Genomic DNA, 22,011 nt, shown 5'->3' with positions numbered 1-22,011 from the left:
TTCTATTTATGAATTAATTTATCCATTTTTTTTTTTTTTTTTTGTTATACCTACTGGATTTGTTAAAGCTCCATTTTATATTTCAAATGTCTTTATTTAAACCATATAAAAAAATGGATATATTCAAAAGAAGACAAATGTATCATGCCTTATAATATAATGTAATAATCAAGAATTTGAGATTGAAGAAGTCTTAGATCAAAGGAATCACCAAAATAAGTTGAAATAACTTATAGACTTGCACAAATATAATACTATTGAATGTACATAGAAGTTAGCTAAGAATCTACAAATGTAACAAAGAAGATTGATACTTTTTATTGATGGCATCCATCAAATCAAGATGAAGTGTCATGCAATTTGTTGCTATATTAGAAATAAGATTCAACTTAAGAACTATCATTTATTGAGTTATTAAACAATGCATTGAAATTATCACAATCTTTAAGATGAAGTAATAGAAATGAAGATCCTAAAGAACAACAAATTCTTCTTTGAATAGATGGTGAGATATATCATGTTGGTATCACAACATTAGGAGAGACTTTTGATATTTGGTGATATTATTCAAAGTAAAAACTAATCTTAATGGTGTTTAAAATGTTTTATTTGAAAGAAGTTATGAAGATCTCAATAATGAGCAAATAATAAAACGGTCTTTTTATTCAAATATAAGATAATATCAATGATTGAAATAACCTATCAAATATCTTTAATAGAAATAAAGATTAAAATATGGGAAAATATAATTTTCCATATTTTAAACTTTAATATGTGATCATTACTTATCATGGAATTTGTCCTTAGAAGGCTAAGTAATGCCATATATATCTATATATATATATATATATATATATATACATTAGTAATTATTTAGAGTAGAGGAATATTTAAGTAAAAGTATATAAATATAATAATATCTCATGGAAAAGTTTTTCAAAAATTATATAGACATAGATTTGAATTTACACATGATTGTTGATGGTTGACAGGTTGAATACTTGGCTAATAATTTAGCCATGTATTGTATATATTTGAAACTTATCTTGCAAGTTAAATACTTGTCTTGTAAATAGAAAATATGTTGGATCTTATATAACTTATATAATCTTATAATCTTATAATCTTAGCAATAGCCACTCCAATTACTTCTTGAATATGTATATATATATATATATATATTCATCTTTCTTTCATAAAAATTTCATATAGTTCTTATATTTTAATAATTAATATGTAAGTTAAATTATTTATTTTTATAAAAATAATTTAATAGATTAAAAATAATATGATAATTATTTTTCAAAATATCAATATAATAACTAAAAGGTATTAAAAAAATTCTAAAATAATTTTTTATTCTTATCATAGAAATATTCTTAAATAAAATATAACTTGGAACAAACTACCTTAAATTACTAATACATATGTGAATATTAATTACTAAAGCTACATGTTTAAGCATGGAATTTATACATCTCAGCTATAATTGTTTCAAAAATAATAATAATTAAAAAATTTACTTAATTTAAATATATTAATTTTATTTTTAAAAAAATATTTTATTTATTTTCTATTGATTTTTTTATTTTTTAATATAATTAAAGGAACTAAATATAAAAATATAATAATAATTGTGATAATCTAATTTTTTATATTGATATCCAATTTAGTATAAAGATCAATCATTTTTGTCTTTTAATATCTATTTTAAAATTATGATATTATTTTTAGAAATTTCTACAAAATATCATCTAAAAAAAATCTAATATTAATAATAATAATAATAATAATAATATTTTTTAAAGAATTAAAAATAAAATATTTTTTATATTTTTATACATGCCTTTTGGTATCCTAAAATACAAAATAACGACCTTTATAAATATTTTATTTATTTATTTATTTATTATTTACATGTATAGATATGTATAATAGCTATTAATAATAATTTTTTTAAAAAGATAATTTAAAGTAACAAGATCTATATAATTTTTTTTTTATTATGCTATAAAACTTCTAATAAGTTCAATTGAATTATTTTGTTTGATGTTAAGATCCAAATTTTATATGATTGATTTTATGAAAACATTAAAAGTAATATTCAATCTCTTATATATATATATATATATATATATATATATAGTTACTAATACTTCTACCACATCTTGTTATCTACTTGAAATGTTTTTTTTTTTTTTTTTTCTTCCAATAAAAAAATTATATATATATATATATATATTGAAATGATCCATCTATTTATTAAATTAATTTTCTATATCATAACTATCATTAGAAAAATTGATCATCTCCAAAAACCAACATTACAATCATGGCCCTCATTTCCAACCCTTGCTCCTTCTATTTCCAATATTTTTCATCCCAACTTCCACATTTTTAGTTTTCATCTTGATCCTCCTTATTCTCCTCTATTCTTAGTTATATGAATCTTAGTTGAAAGTTTTTCTTAGCAATATTTTGAATACTCTACCTATGACTCCTTTATACTCAGCTTGCTTGCTATGCCTTCTTCTATACCATCATCTCTATCTCTTCTCCCTAATATAAGGAGCATACAAAATAACCAAGACCTTATAAAGTGCAATAAATGATATTACTAGCATATGTGTGTGAGTGGCAATAATGAGGAGGCTTTTTTCATTAAATCAAAAGTGTCAAGATCTCAAAGTTAGTATAGTGGTGGTAGCTCATCCAATTTGTAAAGAATCCTAAAGAATCAACTATAAGGTGCTGAAGGAGAGCACTAATCATTTCTAAAGGAGATCCATAGTTGTCGAAGAGGTCTCAGTTGCAAGGTGCACACTAAGTTCTTTCTATGAGGCTTTCATGAGGTTTTTGAGTCTTAAGGAGTTTTTGTAAATCTTGGAAGGAACATTTTAGGTTCTTGTGGTGGTGTGTTGGATGCAAGATCCTACTTGAGGTTTAGTGTTGGATTTTACAAGTGGAATTTTTTTCTTTTTTATTTATTTTAGTAGCAATAGAGAGTGCAAACTTGAACCATAAATGACTTTCAATATTGAATTGAACTTACAACATTTTGAGCTTATCAAACTTAAAAAAGATCTTAATGCTCTAATTGAGCTATATTCAATCATGCATTTGTAAGGTGACAAAAGATATCCATCCAAGATTCAAGCTTTAGAGGACTCACAATATACATCAAACTTGCATCTACATTGCTATTAATGAAGACATAATGACCTACAGATTAAATACGTAACTAAACTATCTAGTTCACAAATATGACTACATAGAGTCATGATCAAAGGTATTAGTCTAATACAAACACATAACAAAACCTAGTTAGAATCCAATCCAAACCACTCAAATAAACACCATAATAGGTTCCCAAATCAAAAGAATCTCACTCAAAAATTCTACACGATGTGTAAGAATTATATTTGTGTCTAAAATCAAATATAACATGATAATTAGACTCACCTCATCACAACACATTTTTTGAACAAAAATTCTTAAACAAAACACAAAAAGCGACCTTCTAGTACACAAATAACTCTAACTTGACAACAACCCTACTTAATCAAAAAAGTCCATGCAAATCACATCCACAAATTAAAGTCTCCACTCATGGCAACAAAACAATAGAAATAAATAAAATAAATAAATAAACCAAATTGAGCCTCACGATAATAATTAATGCAACAAAGAGAGTGTTCATAAGGTAAACAAGTCCAAAAAAACTCTATTACAATATATATATATATATATATATATATATATATATAAAATAATATTATATTAAAAAAAATAAAAAAACAAACAAACAAACATGGACAACAAACTCCTTAACTCCTTAGATTTTTATACTTCATGATCTCATTTTATACTTATAAAATAAGAAATATATAGAAAATTTTGACAAAGTGTAAAATAGTGACCTAAACACTTTTTTTTTTTTTTTTTGGATGTGATACGTAGGCAAATTCTGTAGATAAAATGCATACTAATTTATATACTTAAGACTAAATTATAACTAATAAATATTATTCTTTTTACAGCATTAAAAATTATTTGATATTAAATTGGATTATGTTTCAAATGACATAAATTGGTAAAAACAAAAAAAAAATTAATTAATTAATTAATTAATAATTAAAAACATACACACACACACACACACATATTTATTATAAGCTATAAAGTCACCATATGATCTTACAAATCAGCTGTCTCCAAATTAATCTGGTTTCAACATAAATTTAAATGAAACAAAATAAAAGAATAAAACCTCTACACCAAAAAAATCCAAAGTATCAAAATATATAATTATACATGTATCAATGTTAAAATCTTACATACACATCAACTATTTATGTAGTGGAACTTGCCTTCTTTTCTATTTTTTAGTTCCAACCTTTTTACAGTTAGGTATTGAGTTCTCATGTACAAACATATACATAATTAAACTTCACAATTTAGCTAGACTTTTATTTTTCCCTTATTGTTTCAGTTCTAATTATATCCTGATTAAACGCATCTGGTCCGTGAAAAGCAGACCTACACACAGCACCACAAAAATACGCAAAAATACGCAATAAAAACCCCAAATAGGAGCGCAAAGGTATCACACTCCGTGGTATTGAAACGCAGGCATCGACCAAGAATCCAGAATCCAGGATTGCAATTCGTAGCCACATGAGCACACACTTGCTTTATCTTCTAATACCATGCACACATCTTCACATGCACTGACAAACCATCCCTTCCCATGCCCTGTGCCACAAACCCCACTGACCCCAATCACGAGTAATCGTGAGACACTCGGCAATTCCCGCGACCTCACGATCCCATCGCCGCTATTCACCTTGCCTCATCGCAGACCCGGCACAACGCCTGCAGGCTTCACCATGCATCGCCGCTTTTTTGTCTAGACCCGGCGATTCAGCATCGAGATCACGATCCATCGCCGCTTCTGCCTGGCGTCATTCGAGAACACAGAACGTCCCCCTTTTACTTTCTTTTCACAACCGATGCGAGGTGTGGACAAAACCACACAAACACAAAAACGCGAACTCCAAAATCGATCGGGTTCGGAAGATCGAAGGCGGTGGTCCCTGGGCGCAGACCGAGACTCGGAGGCGACCGACGCAATGCGCAGGCGCGCTCATAGGGCGAGAGGAAGCAATGTCACGGTTACCGGGTCGCCGTGGGTCGCGCGGGCGAATGGGGAGATTGTCCTGGGAATTGAGCCATCCAATATCCAGTGGTGTGGATTGGCCTACGATCCGACTCTGGCCAATGGCGTGCTCGGGTGACGCACGGGTTCCCCGCACCCGGCCCGCCCCGACGCGAGCTAGACGGATATTTGAGTCGAGGAAGTGTTCGCCCGTAGATCATTTGTCCATACCCCTCGTTTCTAGACAATCTGTGAGTGTGTGATTCCTTCCTTCCTTTGTAGCTATGGCCACTACTGCTGTGCCCGCGATGGTGATAGCTTCGACTGTCGTTCCTTCCACCTCAATGAGATCGTCTTTCTCTGGAGCAGCTGTGCAGGGACTGCCTGCCTTGAAGATGAACCTCGCCGCCCGCCCCTTGACTGTCACCGCCAGCACTAAGAAGATCAAGGTTGCGCAGCCATTGGGTGAGTGCGGAGCTGTGTGATGGATGGGCTTTTTTGAGTATACGGTGTGTGCGTTGGATACAGATGGCGGTAGTTAGAGAGACATGGCATCGGTATGAGTAGAATTGGGTTCCCAGACGCTTGCCCGTGTACGCACTCTCGGTCATACTTCCAGCTAGTGTGACTTGGAGAAGGAAGATGACAGTGTGGAACGACTGGTAGAGGGGAAATTCTCAGGTGTGGGGCTAAGTTACTTCCCGTGTGGCAGGTCCTTCTGGAGACTTCAAGAGCAAGAAGGGTGTTGATGCCGGTGGCCGAGTGCTTAAGGGCAAGGGTGTGTACCAATTCGTCGACAAGTACGGTGCCAACGTCGATGGATACAGTCCTATCTACGCTAAGGAGGAGTGGAGCAAGAGTGGTGACTCCTACGCCGGAGGTGAGTCCATCGCCTAATCTCCGGAGCCCTTTTGTGAAAGAGTATTGAGAATTCTTGCTTTGGGATTTTTCATTACAGTCAAAAGCTCAGGCGATATGTTCTGCTATTATGTCTTGGTGCCTCCGAAATGGGTTCCACATGCGGTGTGCTTGATCTCCCCCATGGATGCTACGTATTGTACAGTGTTATTATAGAAATAACCGAACTGAGAAGGAGATGCCGTCTTATTGATGCGTTCCTCAGCGTTTCCAATTCAAATCGTTACTGAGGAGGTGTTCTACTATGCAGGAACTCCCGCTCTTGCCATCTGGGCTCTTCTTTTGGGTGGACTTTTGGTTGGCGGTGCTCTTCTCGTATACAACACCTCTGCACTGAGCGGCTAGACTTGTATACTCTCCGTCTCGCAAATGTACATTACTAAATATTACTAATTTGAGTGAGCATTGCTCCGCCATGAAAGAACTTGTGCATTATTTATGAAGTTGACGTTTGGTTCTGGTTGATTACTTCAATTACTGAGCTCTGCCGCTATTTGCGTTGTACATTTCTTACCTCACTCCCGTCCTTTTTTAATCTGGTTTGCCTTCGATATGATGCATTTGAACTGTATTCTGTGATATAACTTGAAACATTATTCTTTTGAATTTGTCGGAAAAAACGGGTAAACATACCAATCAAACTCATGATACACCACCATCAAATAACACGCATTCTACTTTTATCACCTGTACTAATAAGAATGGAGAAGATATATCATCATATCTAATGATGAATAGAACGATAAGATGATACATTTGTGCTTCTACATTAACAAATTTTTATAAACATAAATCCAATGAGAATAATTTGTAGAGCAAAATAAAGTTCTATGATACTCAGAAATGATAAATAGAAGTCAACCAATGGTAATTGCTCACGCGATATGTACCAGACAAATAAGCCCCGTAGTTTAAGTAGATCTGACTTCTACCAATATCACTAAAATGACAATACATTTTGTAACTAAATACTTGTTTGTCTGACTAGAAGACCTACAGTTTTCTTTCTCTAAAATAGCCTTGTATTCTGAATCATTTAAGAACAAAATAATTGAGTTGACTGATAACAATACAAAATCCGAATGTGAAAAGTTCTGCAAATGTATCTACAATATTGTCGATTGTTGATTATTGTAATATTCTGTTCATGATTTCTCACCAACATTGACGATGTTTGTTATTTCTATGAAAATTGCTACTTCAACATGTAAAAGTTTTGAAGAGTTATGATCGATTTCAAATATGTTTCACTGAATACATAGACTTGTTGGGTACATATGGATGTGTAAGAAACCATTTTGTTTTTTTTCTTTGTTTTTCTTTTTTTCTTTTTTTCTTTTTTTCTTTTTTTTTACATGAAGAAAGATCATTTGGGATATGGCTCAAAAGCATACAAACTTTTATTTCTGTGTGTTGCTACAATTTATGTTTCCAAGTACATATTTACATTTCAGGAAGGCAGTAAAGAGACATAGTTAAGATGAGAATGCAATGAGACAACGACTGAAAATCAACTCTTGCAAGCTTCTCTTTCTTCATTCGAGTTAACCTGCAAGTTAGCGTACGTATCACCAAGACTTGTAGATTTTACGGAAAATTTCAAGTTTGGACCGTTTACAAAGAAAAAACAGCAGTACTTCGGACGAAAGAGTAGCAGAAAACTCAATATCATCACGCCATGCAAAAAAATAGTATAGCGCGAAAACAATGTAGGCAACTGTGACAGCTGCAATTGTCTTTCCTGACCCACATCATGGGCCTCGCTTCCAATCCATACAAATCCGAGATCACATGTGAGATTTTATTCCGATGGCCCACCGAGGGGCTACAAGGTTACTAACCGGCAATGATGAAATGCTTCCTAACGACCATCGCCTGATCACCTCACTGGTCAAGAAATAAATTTACCTAAACAAGATCGGTGCTGAACTCACAGTGAAAATCATTCAATGAGGACTCACATGAGCATGGAAAGTGAAAATAACGATGAGTGACATGTGTTTTATCACATCAAGTGTGGCTTCTCAGTGAAATACAACAGTGCCCAAAATTCCCATCAATTTTTTTTCTTTTCCGGATAGATAGCCAGTAACGAATGGGATCACACACCTAACTCAAAGTAGGCCTGCATCAAGCACAGATCCTATATACCTACGATCTCTTGACTACATCAGAAACCCAGGACTGTATAATGGCAAATCGCAGATAGGAAGGTCAAGACGCAACTGCCTTGACAGTGTTTGTATTTAATAGTCGACGAATCGGTTTCAAATGTACAAAACAAAATTACACCATAACTACTTTTAACCGCTCAGTGCAGATGTGTTGTAAACAAGCAAGGCTCCAGTGAGGAGAAGTCCGCCCAAAAGAAGAGCCCAGATGGCTAGAGCAGGGGTTCCTGCACGTTACACGACGATCGCTTGTATAAACAACAGAAACAACAGCGACACAATTCTCATTTAATCAGCATAAAGAGCAACAGCGGCCAGATCAATCGAACAAAGTGTACGATACAGTCCAAGGCAGATCGCCATGGAACAACTCTTTCAGCACGATCAAGGCAGTTACTGCAAGGCACCCACTAACCTCCGGCGTACGAGTCACCTCCCTGACTCCACTCATCCCTAGCGTAGATAGGGCTGTACCCATCGACGTTAGCACCATACTTGTCTACGAATTGGTACACACCCTTGCCCTTGAGAACTCGGCCACCAGCATCAACACCCTTCTTCTTTAAGTCTCCAGATGGCCCTGCACAAACACACCTAATCACCTTAACTCCACAACTCAAACACACAGCGATCGCCGACCACATACCCCAACATCCGTCATCATCCATCCTGCAGTTACAAGCATCTCACTGATTCCAACACAGGAAGCTACTTATCAAGCAATTCCAAACGAAACAGAGAGAAATCAGGAGGTGAATCAACTCACCCAGTGGTTGAGAAACCTTGATCTTCTTCGTGCTAGCAGTGACGATCAAGGAGCGGGAGGTTCTGGAGAGGCTGAGGGGGGTTACTCCCTGCACAGCAACGCCGGAGAAAGACGACCTCGCGACGGCGGAGGGCACCACAGAAGCAGCGGTCATGGTAACATAAACAGCGGTAGCTGCCATTGCTGTTGCTGCTGCGATGGATGCCAAGTGCACGATTTTTCTTCGAGATAAAATTAGCGCGGTGGGTGGGGTTCTTGCAACACGCAGTGCGAGCGTGAGCTTGTATGCCGCCCGATGGGTGGGCAGCCATTGGACGGGGCGGGATTCCGAAGCTCTCCGCCATTAGAACCGCTTCGCGCTCCACCTCCGCAATCCATATCCGGCCAAGGGCATGTTCACACCGACTCCCTCATCGGAATCGGACTTTTCATCTGGTTGGATAATGCGTTGTGTTGATGGTATTATCGGTAATTTTGCGTTCTAAGAGGTTAATCTAATTTGGGTTTTTTTCTTTTCTTTTCTGATGGAAATATGTTTTGGTGAGAAAATTACGATTGCATTCACAGGTGGCAATGTACTTTCCTGGAAAGCTTGCCACTTTATCTAATACAGTTGACACTGGTCAGGTAATTGTGTGTTATCCTAAAAGATGGATGTCCATTTAGTCACCGAAAATAATATTTTTCAGTAAGAGGACTTTCTTTTCAAATGAAAATAAGGTGTAGCCAAAAGCCTCAAACAGATAGGAAAAAAATTACTGTAAGGGGATTATTTTTAATAAGAAGAACAGTTGAATTTGCAGTTTCAGTTCTGTTAATAGTCAACTCTCATGGAGTGCCATACATCATATTGTTCCTAACAAAATCATGTCAAAAGTAAGGTATGAATAAAAAGTTGAACATATAGGAGAACAATTAACGATTTCGAAGCTAAACACTTACATTTATAACTGTTTACTTTTAAAATTTTGAGAGGAAAAATAAGATTTTGATAACAAGTCAGGTTGGTAATATTTACATGTCAAAAATTCAAAACAAGTTGATTAAGAAAAATGTGTACTAAAATAGAAACCTGATAGGCATCTAATAAAATCATATTTTTTTCTAACCACCTAGTCAAATTGATTGAAGAGGAATATCACGTGTTTTGATATTTTCTAAAAGTGTTTCTATATATATATATATATATATATATATATGTATGATGCATGAATAAAATTTAAAGTAAAAACACAAGACATTGACTGTGAACTTCAAACTCATGTCCCAATTCTATCAAACTTTAAACCAGATGTGTTTAATGTAAAGCCAAAAAAACTCATGAATGACATTGTTTAATTATCTTTGTGTGCATGTTACAATCAATTTTAACATTAGATGTAGCTGATGATGTGGCACATTGTAAAGACAAAACATATGGTTCTGTGATCTGAAATCTGCATACACTTGCTAACAGGGTGGAAGATGTACCATTTCGTTGAAAAGTGGCATTCCAAATCCAAATGAACTATGATCATCACTGCAGTTGCAGAAGTTGGCAACCACAGTAAGAAATATGTACTTACGCGCTAGACATCTTTCATATGATTGACACTCTTCTCAAAAAGCATTATTGAAGTTCATTCATACGTATGCAAGGATCGCAGCTCTCAGTGATTAAGTGTGGCAGAAATCTTTTGTATACATCACAAGAAAAATGTTCAAGAGATTTGGCAGGACACAATTTTTTTGAGATCTGTATATCACAATTGGGTGGGGTACTGTCTCCGCATCATCTTCCTGAGGTGCACACAACTTGGAAATGTATCGAGAAGATTGAGGCGGACATTGATTATCATGCATAAAACAAGCATTACGAGATAATTATAATTCAGATATTGATCATTCAATAGTGATCAGCTTCCATGGTAATAAATGCTAGGACAAGTCAATAGAAGATTGAGTTTAGAAAAGGGTTCAGCAAACTGTTTCGGGGCAAAGTGTAGGACTAACATCGGAGATAAGGCGAGAGAAAGCAGAGCGTGTCAGAATTGGAACTATATCGCAAATAAATAGAAGCGGAGGCGAGCTTGCAAGAAAGTCTTGTGTGAGAAGAAAACTTGTTTTGCCTGTAATAAAACAATAACAGTTTACAATGTGTTGCCTCAGCAAAACTATCGACAAATCTATTTCACGGGGTAGGGGAGGTTGAGGACATAGAGCAATATATAGGCCCAGGCCACGCCCGACAGACCACCGAAGAACCATCCTCCGGTGAAGCTGGCCCATCCCTCAGCAGTCTGCAGCTTGTCAGCATCCTTTTGCCTTCCTGTGAGGGTTAGGCTGGGCGCCTTGGAAGGCTCACCTTCCTTGAAGGAAGCAATGCCGTAGATCGTCAGGCACATGGTGAGGATAGTAACGAGACCGGCAGCGGCGAGACTTCCTGCCTCGCCCCTAACAGCGGAGTTCCTCAACGGTCCAGTGAGCACAAAAGGACCCACCAAAAGGTACCCGTGGGCGAGTCCGATCTCGACACCCCTCAACAAGGGAGCAACAGCGGTGCGGTAAGCGGGCAGGTTAGAGAGATACCAGGCAATCAGGGGGCTGCTAGTCACGGGCGTCTCGAATCCACCGATGAAGGGGTCGCCGTTGAGGGGCTCGATGACCTGGTACTTCTCGGCTCCAGCTCGCACCGTCAAGTTCTTCGCCTGCAATGCGTGCACTGGCGCCGCGGTAGCACGGAGGCCATTCACGTTACCCAGGAATGTCCTGGAGCTCACGGCGCCGGTGGACTTGGTTACACGCTGCGCGCGCTCCAGGGCAAGCAGGCCCCCAGCCCGGGTCATGGAAGTCGCCGCCATCGCTAAGACAATCCTCACGAACCTGTTTCTCGTTTACAATGTACTGAATCAGTAGTGAAACAACGCCGATATCGAGGGGCGAAATGCTCTAGTGCTTGTAGAGAATGGAGATGGCGGGCCTGCTGCGGATTGCACTGCGCAATTGCGATTGCGATTACAATGGGTGGGGTTTCACTCAAACCGATAAGGTGAGTCCCACGTGGCGGCCTCTGGTAGATGGAGAGGCATTCGTCTCGATAGCCTTGACGCCGTCTGCCGCGGACGGCCGCGGGGAGGGCCGTCGCGGCACTTGGTGTCCACGGTAGCGGGTGCCCAGTACTCGTCCAATGGAGTGGCGCGGATCTTATTACGTGGATTGGGCTGCATCTTCTCTGATTCGTCGCTTACTTTCTTCTGTTTTTTTAGATTGGAAAATTTTATTGTGCTTGTATGTCATGTGATGTGTTTTGTACTAAAACTCTGTTTGTTTGCTAATGTATTTTCACACGGACCTACTTTCGAACACTCACAATTTATTGAAAAACTACATTCTTTAGAAAAATGATGATTTGTATATATGTATATACTAGTGGAAACTCGTGCCATTGGCCATTGAAAAGGTATAAAAGTTTAATTTGCAGTTGCTAAGTCAAAATTTGACCAGAAGAAATGCTGATCAAGAAAAAAACAGAATGTATATGCATAACAATGGAACAATTTATGTCTCCAAAGTTGCGTTATTGCTTCACTTTTGATGAAATGTAGCCAACCAAAGGTGTTTTTGTGTCCTCTTGTTTATCCTGTTGGTTTATCTCCCCATGAATTATTTTATATAAGACAATCAAGCAGGTTCTCACAAATAAAAACTTTGTAAGTAATTTAAAAAAATTAAATTCTTGATGACACCAAATGTACTTGTTGAATGACCAAATCTACTTGCAGCACAAATCTTTAGGGATTATATTGTGGTTGATGGTTATTTTCTTAAAAACCTTTGTAAGAATAATAATAATAATAATAATAATAATAATTATCCATTATGGTGTACATATCTTTATTTACTATCTTAACTTAGAATCAAATAAATCTAAGATGAAGGGTATTCAGCTCTCTTTGCACGGTCAGGCAACCAAAAATACTAATTTTTTTGTTGTTTCCTCTTTATAATATATTACAAAGATTCATAAATAATATTGCAATTTCTATAATTATTCCAATAAACATAAGATTGAATATTAGTTATTTAATTTTTAACATGATCATTCTAATAAAGGAAATTCTACTTATTGGAATTAATATTAATTCAATGAATACAAACATTATTCCATTGATGGACTTTCAACATTTATATTCAATATTGCATATTGTTCACAAATCATTTCTGAATATTTACAATATTTGTTATGTTAATAATTGTAATGTTCACAGGTTCGCGTTTAAACACTGCCTAGCTTAACAACTCAACAAAATAGGTCAACCTCAGATCACAGACTTACTAATGCACAGGAGAAGGATATGTTAGATTGAACTTATAAAGAGCAAACTAAACAGACCCAAACTCTCCTCAACAACTTCGATTTCGTCTTCAATCATGTGTCATGATAGGCAATGCTGTTCCTTGCAAAACAATGGAGTTTTAAACGTAGAAGATCAGCACAACTACGACCTCTAAATTCGATTCTCCCTCCAAGCTTGGAAAAGGCAAGGAATCCGCAAAAAGGATTTCAAACAGTCAAGGAGCAAGGTGCATAATTAAGGGTGACCACCACTTCTCCTCAATTTAACCTGAACAGGTGATGCGGTTCCTGGCCTGGTGGTGTACATGAGCTGCTATCGACTTTCGATCAGTGGTGACCCTGTCTACCGCCAAAAGAAAGGGATCCAGAAGCTATGTTCTCCGAATGGTGGTAACTCCAGAGCAAAGAACAATGTCAAGCTCTTGAGAAATGGCTACGTGTCCGTGTGTGAATTGGAGAAAAATTCAAGACTTTTGGATGGCTCCAAATTTTTCGTATGCAATATCGTTTGTACTCATTCCTGACCTGCGGCATCAATGACACAGCATGTGCTCGCGTTTGGGATCAGATCTAGCTACTTCCAGTTCAAAGAGCTCTCTTACTGAATGTCTTCGAGAATCCGAACCCAAGTCATCGTCTTCCTCGTCCTGGACCTGGTCCTCAGGGTTGCACATCATTGTTCCATACGGTTCGTCAGCTGTATACTGCTCTCCCTCGTCTGTCTCCGCGGTCGCTGCAGATTGCCAGTGCTTCGCATTGCTGCTCTTCACCATAGCTCTGTGATCAGGCCAATCTGCTGTGGACTCAGAACGAAGAGTTTGCAGACAGGAAGAGTGGCATCGAGTTTACTTTTCAGAGCAAATATAGTTTTAGAACACTGCTGGTGCGTCGTCGCTCGAATCTTTCCACGGCGGGCACCACTCATCGGGGTGGCGATCGATGTGCTTCAGCCCCTGCCGGACTGGAACCCTGTGCGGAATTGATGGCATGGACTGCGAGATGCTGGATCAAAAATTTGGTTGCCATTTGCCTTGGTGAGACAGCGGTGGCACAGATTTCTTCCCTGTCTTGCGAACTTGACGGTGAGGGCATTCCAGCGCTTGCTGTAATTCCAGTTCCGGGTTGGGGTCTCGAAATAGTGGCTGCCACTCGCCGTCGATTTTATTGAAAATGTCGGGGCCCTTCTTAGGATATCGCATTATGGATGTGCTTCCTCCTTTCGGTATTAGCGGCGCTAAGGGTGGAAGTCTTGTTGCGTTGTGGCGTCCATGAACTTCCATTGTGTGAAAGCGCAGATGTTCACAATCTCGACGATGCCTTTTTCTAGCCGTCAAAAGAGTAAGAAGATCGAAACCGTCGCAAAATACATGCAAACTTCGAAAATGTGCACGGACAGCTCCACTACACAATTTTGCAGTCCACCACTAAGTGGGGAGCGTGAAGCAGAGTGGAAACACTTGTCACAATGTTATAACAGCTTGTTATACTCTCCCGGAAAACACTTGTTACATTGCTCACAATGTGAAAATCCATCTTGAAATTACCATCACGTGAAATGCAAACATCAACGAAATGATAACGATCATTGCCACATGAATGCATTCCTCGAAATTTATCTAGCAGAAACATAATGCTGATTTATACTTTTTCCAGGCCGAGTATAGAATTACAAAACAAAAATAAACGCATTCATTGAGAGGTCAGTTGTGCACCTCGCAAATTTGATATTGCTTTTTATCTATCATTTTGTTTTACTTTAAATTCTTCTTTTCATTATTATAATTATTATATAAAAGAAATCCATGACAAGAGCCTGAGTTACTTTGAGATTTCCAATTGTAATTGTCTATAATTGTCTATTATAATGAAATATTTCAATTGAGACATTTTCATGTGGAATGGTCAAGTTTCAATTTAGGTGGAAATAGCTTATTTACATTAAATACATTAGCACATGAAGCATCACATTAATGATCTAAAAATAATCTACATGTAAAAAGTGTAAAAAAAATCATAAGAAAGTTCAATAATTTATATTGTTGTAAAAAAAAAAATAGTACCCTTGTCATGGATTTCTTTTATGTGTATGTTCATTTGTTAATGTTTTGTTATGTTTACTTTAATATCTTAATCTTTACTTGATGCTTGTCATGAATAAGAAGTAGCTAAATTTGTTCAAAATAATTAATGCATTGATTCAACAACTTTTTGCAAAACATTTGTATTTAAATGTATTAAGAAGACAATTAAATAATTGTGTATCTTGACTACATATGTTATAAATATATAGATATTGATATTTATATCCAATACATTTAATGATATTTTAATTATAGATATTTTAATTTTTTTATGTTTTTACTAATATTGAATTATTATTTTGTGTTTTTATCCACATGTTTTTTGTGTTCGCTTCAACAAAGCAAACACAGCAGAAGTGCCCGATGACGAGAAGCTCCAGGGGATTTTCCATTCACGATTAAATTTGCACACCCACTTCCGAGTTTTGTTAAAACACAAGTGGGATGAATGCCTTTTTCTTTGTTTCTCAAGGCTTCTTTCTCACTCTTGGACTCGGTGTGCAATTCGATGGATGAGGGTCACGGCTCTCATCCTCACCCCGTTTTTTCAGAGTAGTGCAGGAGCCCTCGTCTTGTTCGAAAGATATCCGTGATATCGTTCCGTTTCGTGTGTACTGAAGGAATTGTGAATTCTACCATAGTGATGGAAATTGGGTGCGAGTCTACCGTAGAATTAGTGCTGGTGTTGTAGTGGAGAGTGGTGTTTGAGTGCGTGAAGGAGGGCAGAGATGGGTGGTTTGACATGGGCAGCTCAGCAGCTGCAGGGAGGATTACGGTCGTCATTGTGCCACTGCATTTCTGTCGCAGAAACTCTTCCACAACAACGCCAGTCTACAGGTATTGCTGCTTGGGTTTGATACCTTGCATGCTTTCGTCTCTGCCATTGGGAACTGCTGTGTGCCATTGAGGAACTGAGGAGGAGCCTGTGAGCACTTCGTGAACTCGCCCGTGTGAGTCTTGCAAAATTGATAGCAGAATGTATCTGAAGCTGACATTCTCTTTCCATTTTCAAGCGTAGTTTATGAGCTTTGAATTTTCCTAGTGCTCCCTTATCCGAAACATCGCTATCAATTCTGCTATGAAATTTGCGAGGGGTTTAAGCTTTGGTGGTTTTCCGAGGCTAAGTTTCATCTTATCTCCTAAATGTATTGGATGCAAAAGCCGCTGTAACTACACTCATTTGATCCATCTCATGCTCATCTCAGGTGTCCATAGAATTACGTGTTCATCAGGCAACTATGGCCAAGAAAGAGAAGCGAGAAATTCATCAGAGAAATGGCAAGGGAATTCGCGTGATGTGTCGAGAATTAGGCGAGGGCCTGGTGCCTCCAGGTGGACCCGAATTGAGGACGAGAGATTGGGGAGAGGAAGAGTTGGGAGAAGAGGGGACGTTGATTTTGACAAGAGGGAAGATCGTCGAGCTTACATACCAAGGACCGCGACCAATATATCGCCTCATCGCGCAGGTATTTTGGAAAAATACGTTGACATGCTTTTGGAATGTTCCCTTGAAATTGCGATGGTAGCATCGTGTAGAATCGCTGCTCTCATTATTCTCACAACTCCGTTGCCTTAAACCCTTCATTACTGTTTTGGGGAGTGATAAAGGAACTGGGCATGCTGTACCCTACTGTGTGTGGCAGTGGTGGTGGTTCGGCTTATGCGAATAGAAGAGGGCGGGGCATTTGCGGATGTATTAAGTGGCGAGGGCGATAATTCATGGGAAGATGAGATGGCTTATGTGGGCCGAACTTTAGGTTTCCGAGTCCCCAGCCTGGACCTACGAGAACGAAGATTGGTGCGAGAAGCCTCACACATTTTGTTTTTATCTGTGTTTTCTTTTCGTCTGAGAATACACACAATTTGTGTAACTAATTCTTCTCGAATTGGACGCTTGACGCCTAAAAATTCCAGCCACATGTTTGTAACGTTTCGTATGCTCGAGGATATTTCACTGGGATTATTTTCTTCATAAATTTTCTCTGGGATTATTTCAACCTCGACAGGTTTGGGACCAGCATACAATGAAGTCATTTTTGGGTGACGTTTTGTGATCAGGTAACTGATGAAGTGGCGGGAATAGTGCGTTGGAAAAGATATTTAGATTTTTTGATATTTTCTTTCTTCAAGCAAGACGTTCGAGACTATGACCGTATGGAGCCCCTTCTGCGCCAGGTGTTCATCGTCGTCCTCTCTTCTTACTTTAAATCTAGACATCCTCCATTTGTAGAAATGAAGTGACCTAGTAATCAGCAACCTACTGCATATATAGTGTGGACCCCGTCGAAAACCTAGTGGGCATGGCTTTGCATGGTCATATATATGTCTACAGACTTCTGAAATTGTGGAAGGATTTGCTGCTATTACAGATTCTTCGGGTTGGACTGTACGAGCTTATTAAGCTGGAGATGCCTCCACACGCCGTGTTGAATGAGGCAAGACCTTGGACTCATTGGGGCTAGCCTCTTTTGCTGCTCATAAAAACTCATGCTAAACAATGTAGATGTTGATCATTAGGAATCCTCACGGATCATCCCAGATGTCCTGAAATTCATAATATCGATTTCACAATCTAAGTGCAAATCGCTCTTCACTTGGAATTTATCTAGTTTGCGGGATTTACAGCTTCTGGTTGTAACCATTGATGATGGTTTCTTCACCTTGTGGTAATATCTATAACATAATGTACAGATGCTTCTCCGCTGGGTAATTTATACGGGTGTATCCGCTTGCTAACCTCTTGATGCGATTTGGTTTTTCTTGCCCATGTAATGCAGACTGTGCAGCTTGCCAAAGTGGCCCTCAGAGCCGGTGCAGGCAACCTGGTTAATGGGCTTCTGCGCGATGTTGTCCGTCACCAGGTTTGTTAACAATACAAATAACCTAAAACGTAAGGCTTAGTAATTCTATATTGACCTCGTACGAATTAATTTGCACATGCAAAGAAACTCCATACAGGATTTCTATGCATAATATATAATGCTAGTTGTCATGGCTTTCCTTTCTTCCTAATCAATGTCGCTGAAATCAAATATCATACAAATGTAAGGGTTGGTTGGTTTTATCCTGCAGGATAAAGGGCTGCTTCCAGTTCCTGCTGTGGAAGGGGATCAGCGTTCAAGAGCAAGAGCTTTAGCAACAATTCATTCTCATCCAGTTGTAAGTACCGATCTCAGAATGTGTAGTTTCTTGATTTAGTTTGATTATGGTCTTTCAATTGACCGGCTATTGATTCCCTGGGTGCTCAGTGGATGGTGCGGCTGTGGTTCACACAATTTGGAGAAGACGAAACTGTGCGGCTCATGGAATGCAATAATCAACGACCTAAATTTTCACTCAGGTTTGATACGATTGTAACAACTGCTGCTCTTAAACTGAACGTGAAGGTGTAAGTTTTTAACTTCAGTCGGTTGCAACTTCTCTGCATGGCTTCATTTTTGAATTTTCCTTGAACCTTTGCTTTTGTGCTGGTGTTTCAACAGGGCAAACAGTGCCCGAGGAGTTTCAAAGCAAGAGCTTATTGCAGAATTAGACAAGCTTGAGGTTAGTTGTAATTTCTTCCAGTCTAAAATTTCTGTGGGAATAGACGTGCCTTTCAGTACCGTTGAAACTTGAAATGTCCTTCTTGCTTCGCGGTCTTCAAAATATCTCAGGGAGAGTCTCAATATTCGTGTGTACGAGGAAACAAGGTGTTGCACCACTAGCTGTTCGTGTTCGTGTTGATGTTAGAGATTGCTCTGGTTCTAGACAACGATGAAAACCCAATAACCTTCAAATATAAGTGTAGAAATGGTGTCCTCCTTTGGTCACAGCATTATGTTACGGCCATGTTTTTGTACTAGAATTACAATGGTTAGTTGTGGTGAGGAAGTTGTGCAGGGATAACCATGTGCTGGAGGTGTTACTGACAGATGCCTATGAACCCCATTTTTAAGTAACTTGTGAAAATGTTTTTCCAGGTTTCTTACTCGGAGTCGCCGTACTTGCCTGACTTTGTTAGGCTGTCTGCAGGTATGCAGGTAAAGAACTTCAATCAACATATCATTTTAAATATTTGTTCGTTTTCTTAGTCTTTGAGCGTGATAGACACGTGTTAAATTCTTGTCTAACATGAGCCCTTGTCCCTCAAGCACTGGCAGCACATACATATGATTGTTGAGAGAATTCTGGAGTTCCTATGATTCTCATGCTCATTGGTTACACAGGATGTTTTACGATCAGGTCTTCTCCAGAATGGATGTATTGCAGTTCAAGATGAAAGTGCAGGTGAGTTCTAATTTGCAAGAAGCGTCAGACTGGTTGTTTACCACATGCTCTTTAGGGCTTGGTTCTCTTCGTGGTGTCCAAAAATATTGCTAGATTTTGCAGAGCACATGATGTCTTATGCAACCCTGACATGGGTCAGACTTGATGAACGAAAGTCTCTTTTCATCTTACACTGCAGATTATGATGAAACGCAGTGTTAGGATATCTTTCAAACTGGAAATTAACTTAATTGAATGATTTTCATGAGTAGGACTCGTGGTCTCTGTGATCGATGCACATCCTGGAGATACCATTATTGATTGCTGCGCGGCACCCGGTGGAAAAGCCTTAAATTTAGCTTCTCGACTGAACGGTCAAGGTATGAATCCTACAATCCAAATCATTAACGTATTATCATTGAAATCGTTTTATTAATGTTATTATTATTGTGAATCATGATTTTTTAAATCACAGGAAAATGAAGCGAATAGTACTTCATGCAGGTGCGTATGCAAGAAGGATGTTTTATGATTTGGTAGGTTTGTACAGGCAAGGTCGTAGCTGTTGATGTGAACGAGGGCCGCCTTCGTATACTCTCGGAGGCTGCCGAACAGCAGGGAGTTGGAGATGTTGTTTCACCGTGCCACTACGACCTTCGTGATTATGCGGTGCGTTGCTACTTGAATTTTCCTGTGATCTGTTAAACTGCCCTCTTTCATGCAGCTCAGTTTTTCATAAGTAATCAACAACGATATTTCCTTCATTCCATCTCTTGATGATTGAGGAATGGGTGCAGGCTAAGGCGGCAGGAACTGCTGATCGTGTCTTACTGGACGCTCCTTGCAGTGGTCTCGGTGTGCTGTCCAAGGTTCTTCAGAGCTAAACCTGACGTTTTGAATCATTTGGGGAAATTCATTTCTCAAATTCTATTCGTTTGCTTCAATTTGATGGTTCTTGATCTAAGCCCAGGAGTTGGAGGTGATAACTCGTTTTGCTATTAATATTAGTATCCAAGGCAAGTTATATTAATTCAAGAAGTTTTTTTTTCACAAAATCAACTGGTGTAACCTTGTATTGTATGTTGCTCAGAGGGCTGATTTGCGATGGAGAAGATCGCCTGAAGACGTGAAGCAGTTAACAGAACTACAAGACTCACTCTTGGATGCTGCAGCCTTGTATGGTTTCAATACTTTAATTATTACAATTTGTTATTGCGCACTTTGTGCATATCCTCATGGACTTGTAAGACTGCTACATTTTGGATATTTTCCATTTTTAATTAGGCTTGGGTGGCTTAGTGAATGGGTACTAATTTTCTAGTGAGCAGTTGATACAAGTTGTTTACTTCATTTAGTTTTGACTTGAGTATTTTTTATCAGGTTGGTAAAGCCTGGCGGTGTGCTTGTATATAGCACGTGCTCAATCGAGACCAGCGAAAACTCAGAACGAATCGCTGCTTTCCTTTCAAGGAATCGGGTAAAACACCTCTTTGGAAGGATCATTAAATCAACTGTTTGAATTTGCAGGGTTTGTTGCCATGATGCACATTAAATTTCCTATGGCCGTTGGTTTTTGAAGCGCAACATAATTACATTACATGATCACCTTGAACTTGTGCAGGACTTCGTCTCAGAGAATGTGGAGCCGTTTGTACCAGCCTCTATGGTATCTAAGGAGGGTTTCTTTGTCTCTTTTCCACATAGACATGGTGTGGATGGCGCATTTGCTGCTCGGATGCGCCGATCTTTCGAACCTGCACGGACATTTTAGGCTTTGTGAGGGTTATTGATGAGATCTCACGAAATGACACCGTGGCGCAGTCTCAACTCCATGTCTGTGGCACGTTTGGGCATACCAGGAGAAAAAATCACTATACCAGAAACAGTCCTTCGTAGCATTGGCACCGACTGCAGCCTAGTCTCCTCATCTGGAATAAAGGTCAATTACCGAAGGTAATGCGTTGAAAGTATGATGCATGTACGGATTTTTTTTTCATTTCTGCAGATTTGGGGACGTTGCAGAGGAACTCCCCCTAGAAACCAGAGGAATTTGAGAATGGCTACATCAACTGTGCACGTGTTTCAGAGAATTGATTCAGCGTAGCATTTGTTGCGGTATAATCTACATGTTGTGTGAATGTTGTATACCCTATTGCTTCAGGAAATTGTAGCAACACTTGGAGGCTGACATTTTGGCAGTTACGACACCTGATGGATGGGTTTCAGACAGTTGTCAGACTGGTGGAACCCATTTGAACGTTTGGAAGCATAGCTTAACATTCTTCTCGAAAGCAGAAAAGTCACGGCCTTTTGTAGATGAAACGGAAACCACGGTG

The 22,011-nt window shown here is 38.3% G+C and overlaps 4 protein-coding genes across 4 annotated transcripts; 2 read left to right on the top strand and 2 right to left on the bottom strand.

The window, feature by feature from the left end:
* The first annotated feature begins 5,389 nt into the window (after positions 1 to 5,389).
* On the top strand, positions 5,390 to 6,500 carry LOC112278450 (photosystem II 10 kDa polypeptide, chloroplastic). The gene is made up of 3 exons (XM_024511974.3): positions 5,390 to 5,623; positions 5,871 to 6,038; positions 6,327 to 6,500. Exons 1-3 carry the CDS (start codon positions 5,443 to 5,445, stop codon positions 6,419 to 6,421), a joined length of 444 nt encoding a protein of 147 aa, XP_024367742.1. The 5' UTR covers positions 5,390 to 5,442; the 3' UTR covers positions 6,422 to 6,500.
* A 1,780-nt stretch (positions 6,501 to 8,280) lies between these two features.
* Positions 8,281 to 9,255, bottom strand: LOC112278451 (photosystem II 10 kDa polypeptide, chloroplastic). Its single transcript, XM_024511975.3, has 3 exons — positions 9,014 to 9,255; positions 8,663 to 8,827; positions 8,281 to 8,474 (listed from the first exon to the last, which is right to left on the bottom strand). Exons 1-3 carry the CDS (start codon positions 9,192 to 9,194, stop codon positions 8,380 to 8,382), a joined length of 441 nt encoding a protein of 146 aa, XP_024367743.1. The 5' UTR covers positions 9,195 to 9,255; the 3' UTR covers positions 8,281 to 8,379.
* Positions 9,256 to 11,095: 1,840 nt separating this feature from the next.
* Positions 11,096 to 11,972, bottom strand: LOC112278485 (photosystem I reaction center subunit XI, chloroplastic). The gene has a single exon (XM_024512045.3). The coding sequence runs from the start codon at positions 11,851 to 11,853 to the stop codon at positions 11,179 to 11,181; it is 675 nt and encodes a 224-aa protein (XP_024367813.1). The 5' UTR covers positions 11,854 to 11,972; the 3' UTR covers positions 11,096 to 11,178.
* A 4,005-nt stretch (positions 11,973 to 15,977) lies between these two features.
* On the top strand, positions 15,978 to 21,627 carry LOC112278246 (uncharacterized). Its single transcript, XM_024511455.3, has 17 exons — positions 15,978 to 16,267; positions 16,636 to 16,896; positions 17,074 to 17,228; positions 17,489 to 17,605; positions 17,800 to 17,865; positions 18,208 to 18,291; positions 18,503 to 18,589; positions 18,679 to 18,770; positions 18,913 to 18,973; positions 19,390 to 19,449; positions 19,636 to 19,696; positions 19,948 to 20,055; positions 20,226 to 20,344; positions 20,473 to 20,544; positions 20,766 to 20,851; positions 21,056 to 21,152; positions 21,297 to 21,627. Exons 1-17 carry the CDS (start codon positions 16,159 to 16,161, stop codon positions 21,444 to 21,446), a joined length of 1,785 nt encoding a protein of 594 aa, XP_024367223.1. The 5' UTR covers positions 15,978 to 16,158; the 3' UTR covers positions 21,447 to 21,627.
* Positions 21,628 to 22,011: the final 384 nt, after the last annotated feature.

The sequence above is a fragment of the Physcomitrium patens genome, chromosome 25 (assembly GCF_059467195.1).
Source record: "Physcomitrium patens ecotype Gransden chromosome 25, ASM5946719v1, whole genome shotgun sequence".
Lineage (NCBI taxonomy): Eukaryota > Viridiplantae > Streptophyta > Bryopsida > Funariales > Funariaceae > Physcomitrium > Physcomitrium patens.
Note: the sequence above shows the minus strand (reverse complement) of the source record. Positions and strands in the feature narration are given on the sequence as shown.

What these genes read in the sequence shown, in the direction of transcription:
- LOC112278450 (XM_024511974.3), top strand. Translation starts at nt 5,443, where the DNA reads ATGGCCACTACTGCTGTGCCCGCGATGGTGATAGCTTCGACTGTCGTT. An exon ending in CAAGGTTGCGCAGCCATTGG is followed by an intron (nt 5,624 to 5,870) that starts GTGAGTGCGGAG and finishes CCCGTGTGGCAG; the next exon opens with GTCCTTCTGGAGACTTCAAG. An exon ending in TGGTGACTCCTACGCCGGAG is followed by an intron (nt 6,039 to 6,326) that starts GTGAGTCCATCG and finishes TCTACTATGCAG; the next exon opens with GAACTCCCGCTCTTGCCATC.
- LOC112278451 (XM_024511975.3), bottom strand. Translation starts at nt 9,194, where the DNA reads ATGGCAGCTACCGCTGTTTATGTTACCATGACCGCTGCTTCTGTGGTG. An exon ending in CAAGGTTTCTCAACCACTGG is followed by an intron (nt 8,828 to 9,013) that starts GTGAGTTGATTC and finishes GTGTTTGTGCAG; the next exon opens with GGCCATCTGGAGACTTAAAG. An exon ending in AGGTGACTCGTACGCCGGAG is followed by an intron (nt 8,475 to 8,662) that starts GTTAGTGGGTGC and finishes TGTAACGTGCAG; the next exon opens with GAACCCCTGCTCTAGCCATC.
- LOC112278485 (XM_024512045.3), bottom strand. Translation starts at nt 11,853, where the DNA reads ATGGCGGCGACTTCCATGACCCGGGCTGGGGGCCTGCTTGCCCTGGAG.
- LOC112278246 (XM_024511455.3), top strand. Translation starts at nt 16,159, where the DNA reads ATGGGTGGTTTGACATGGGCAGCTCAGCAGCTGCAGGGAGGATTACGG. An exon ending in CAATTCATTCTCATCCAGTT is followed by an intron (nt 18,590 to 18,678) that starts GTAAGTACCGAT and finishes CTGGGTGCTCAG; the next exon opens with TGGATGGTGCGGCTGTGGTT. An exon ending in GGCTGTCTGCAGGTATGCAG is followed by an intron (nt 19,450 to 19,635) that starts GTAAAGAACTTC and finishes TTGGTTACACAG; the next exon opens with GATGTTTTACGATCAGGTCT.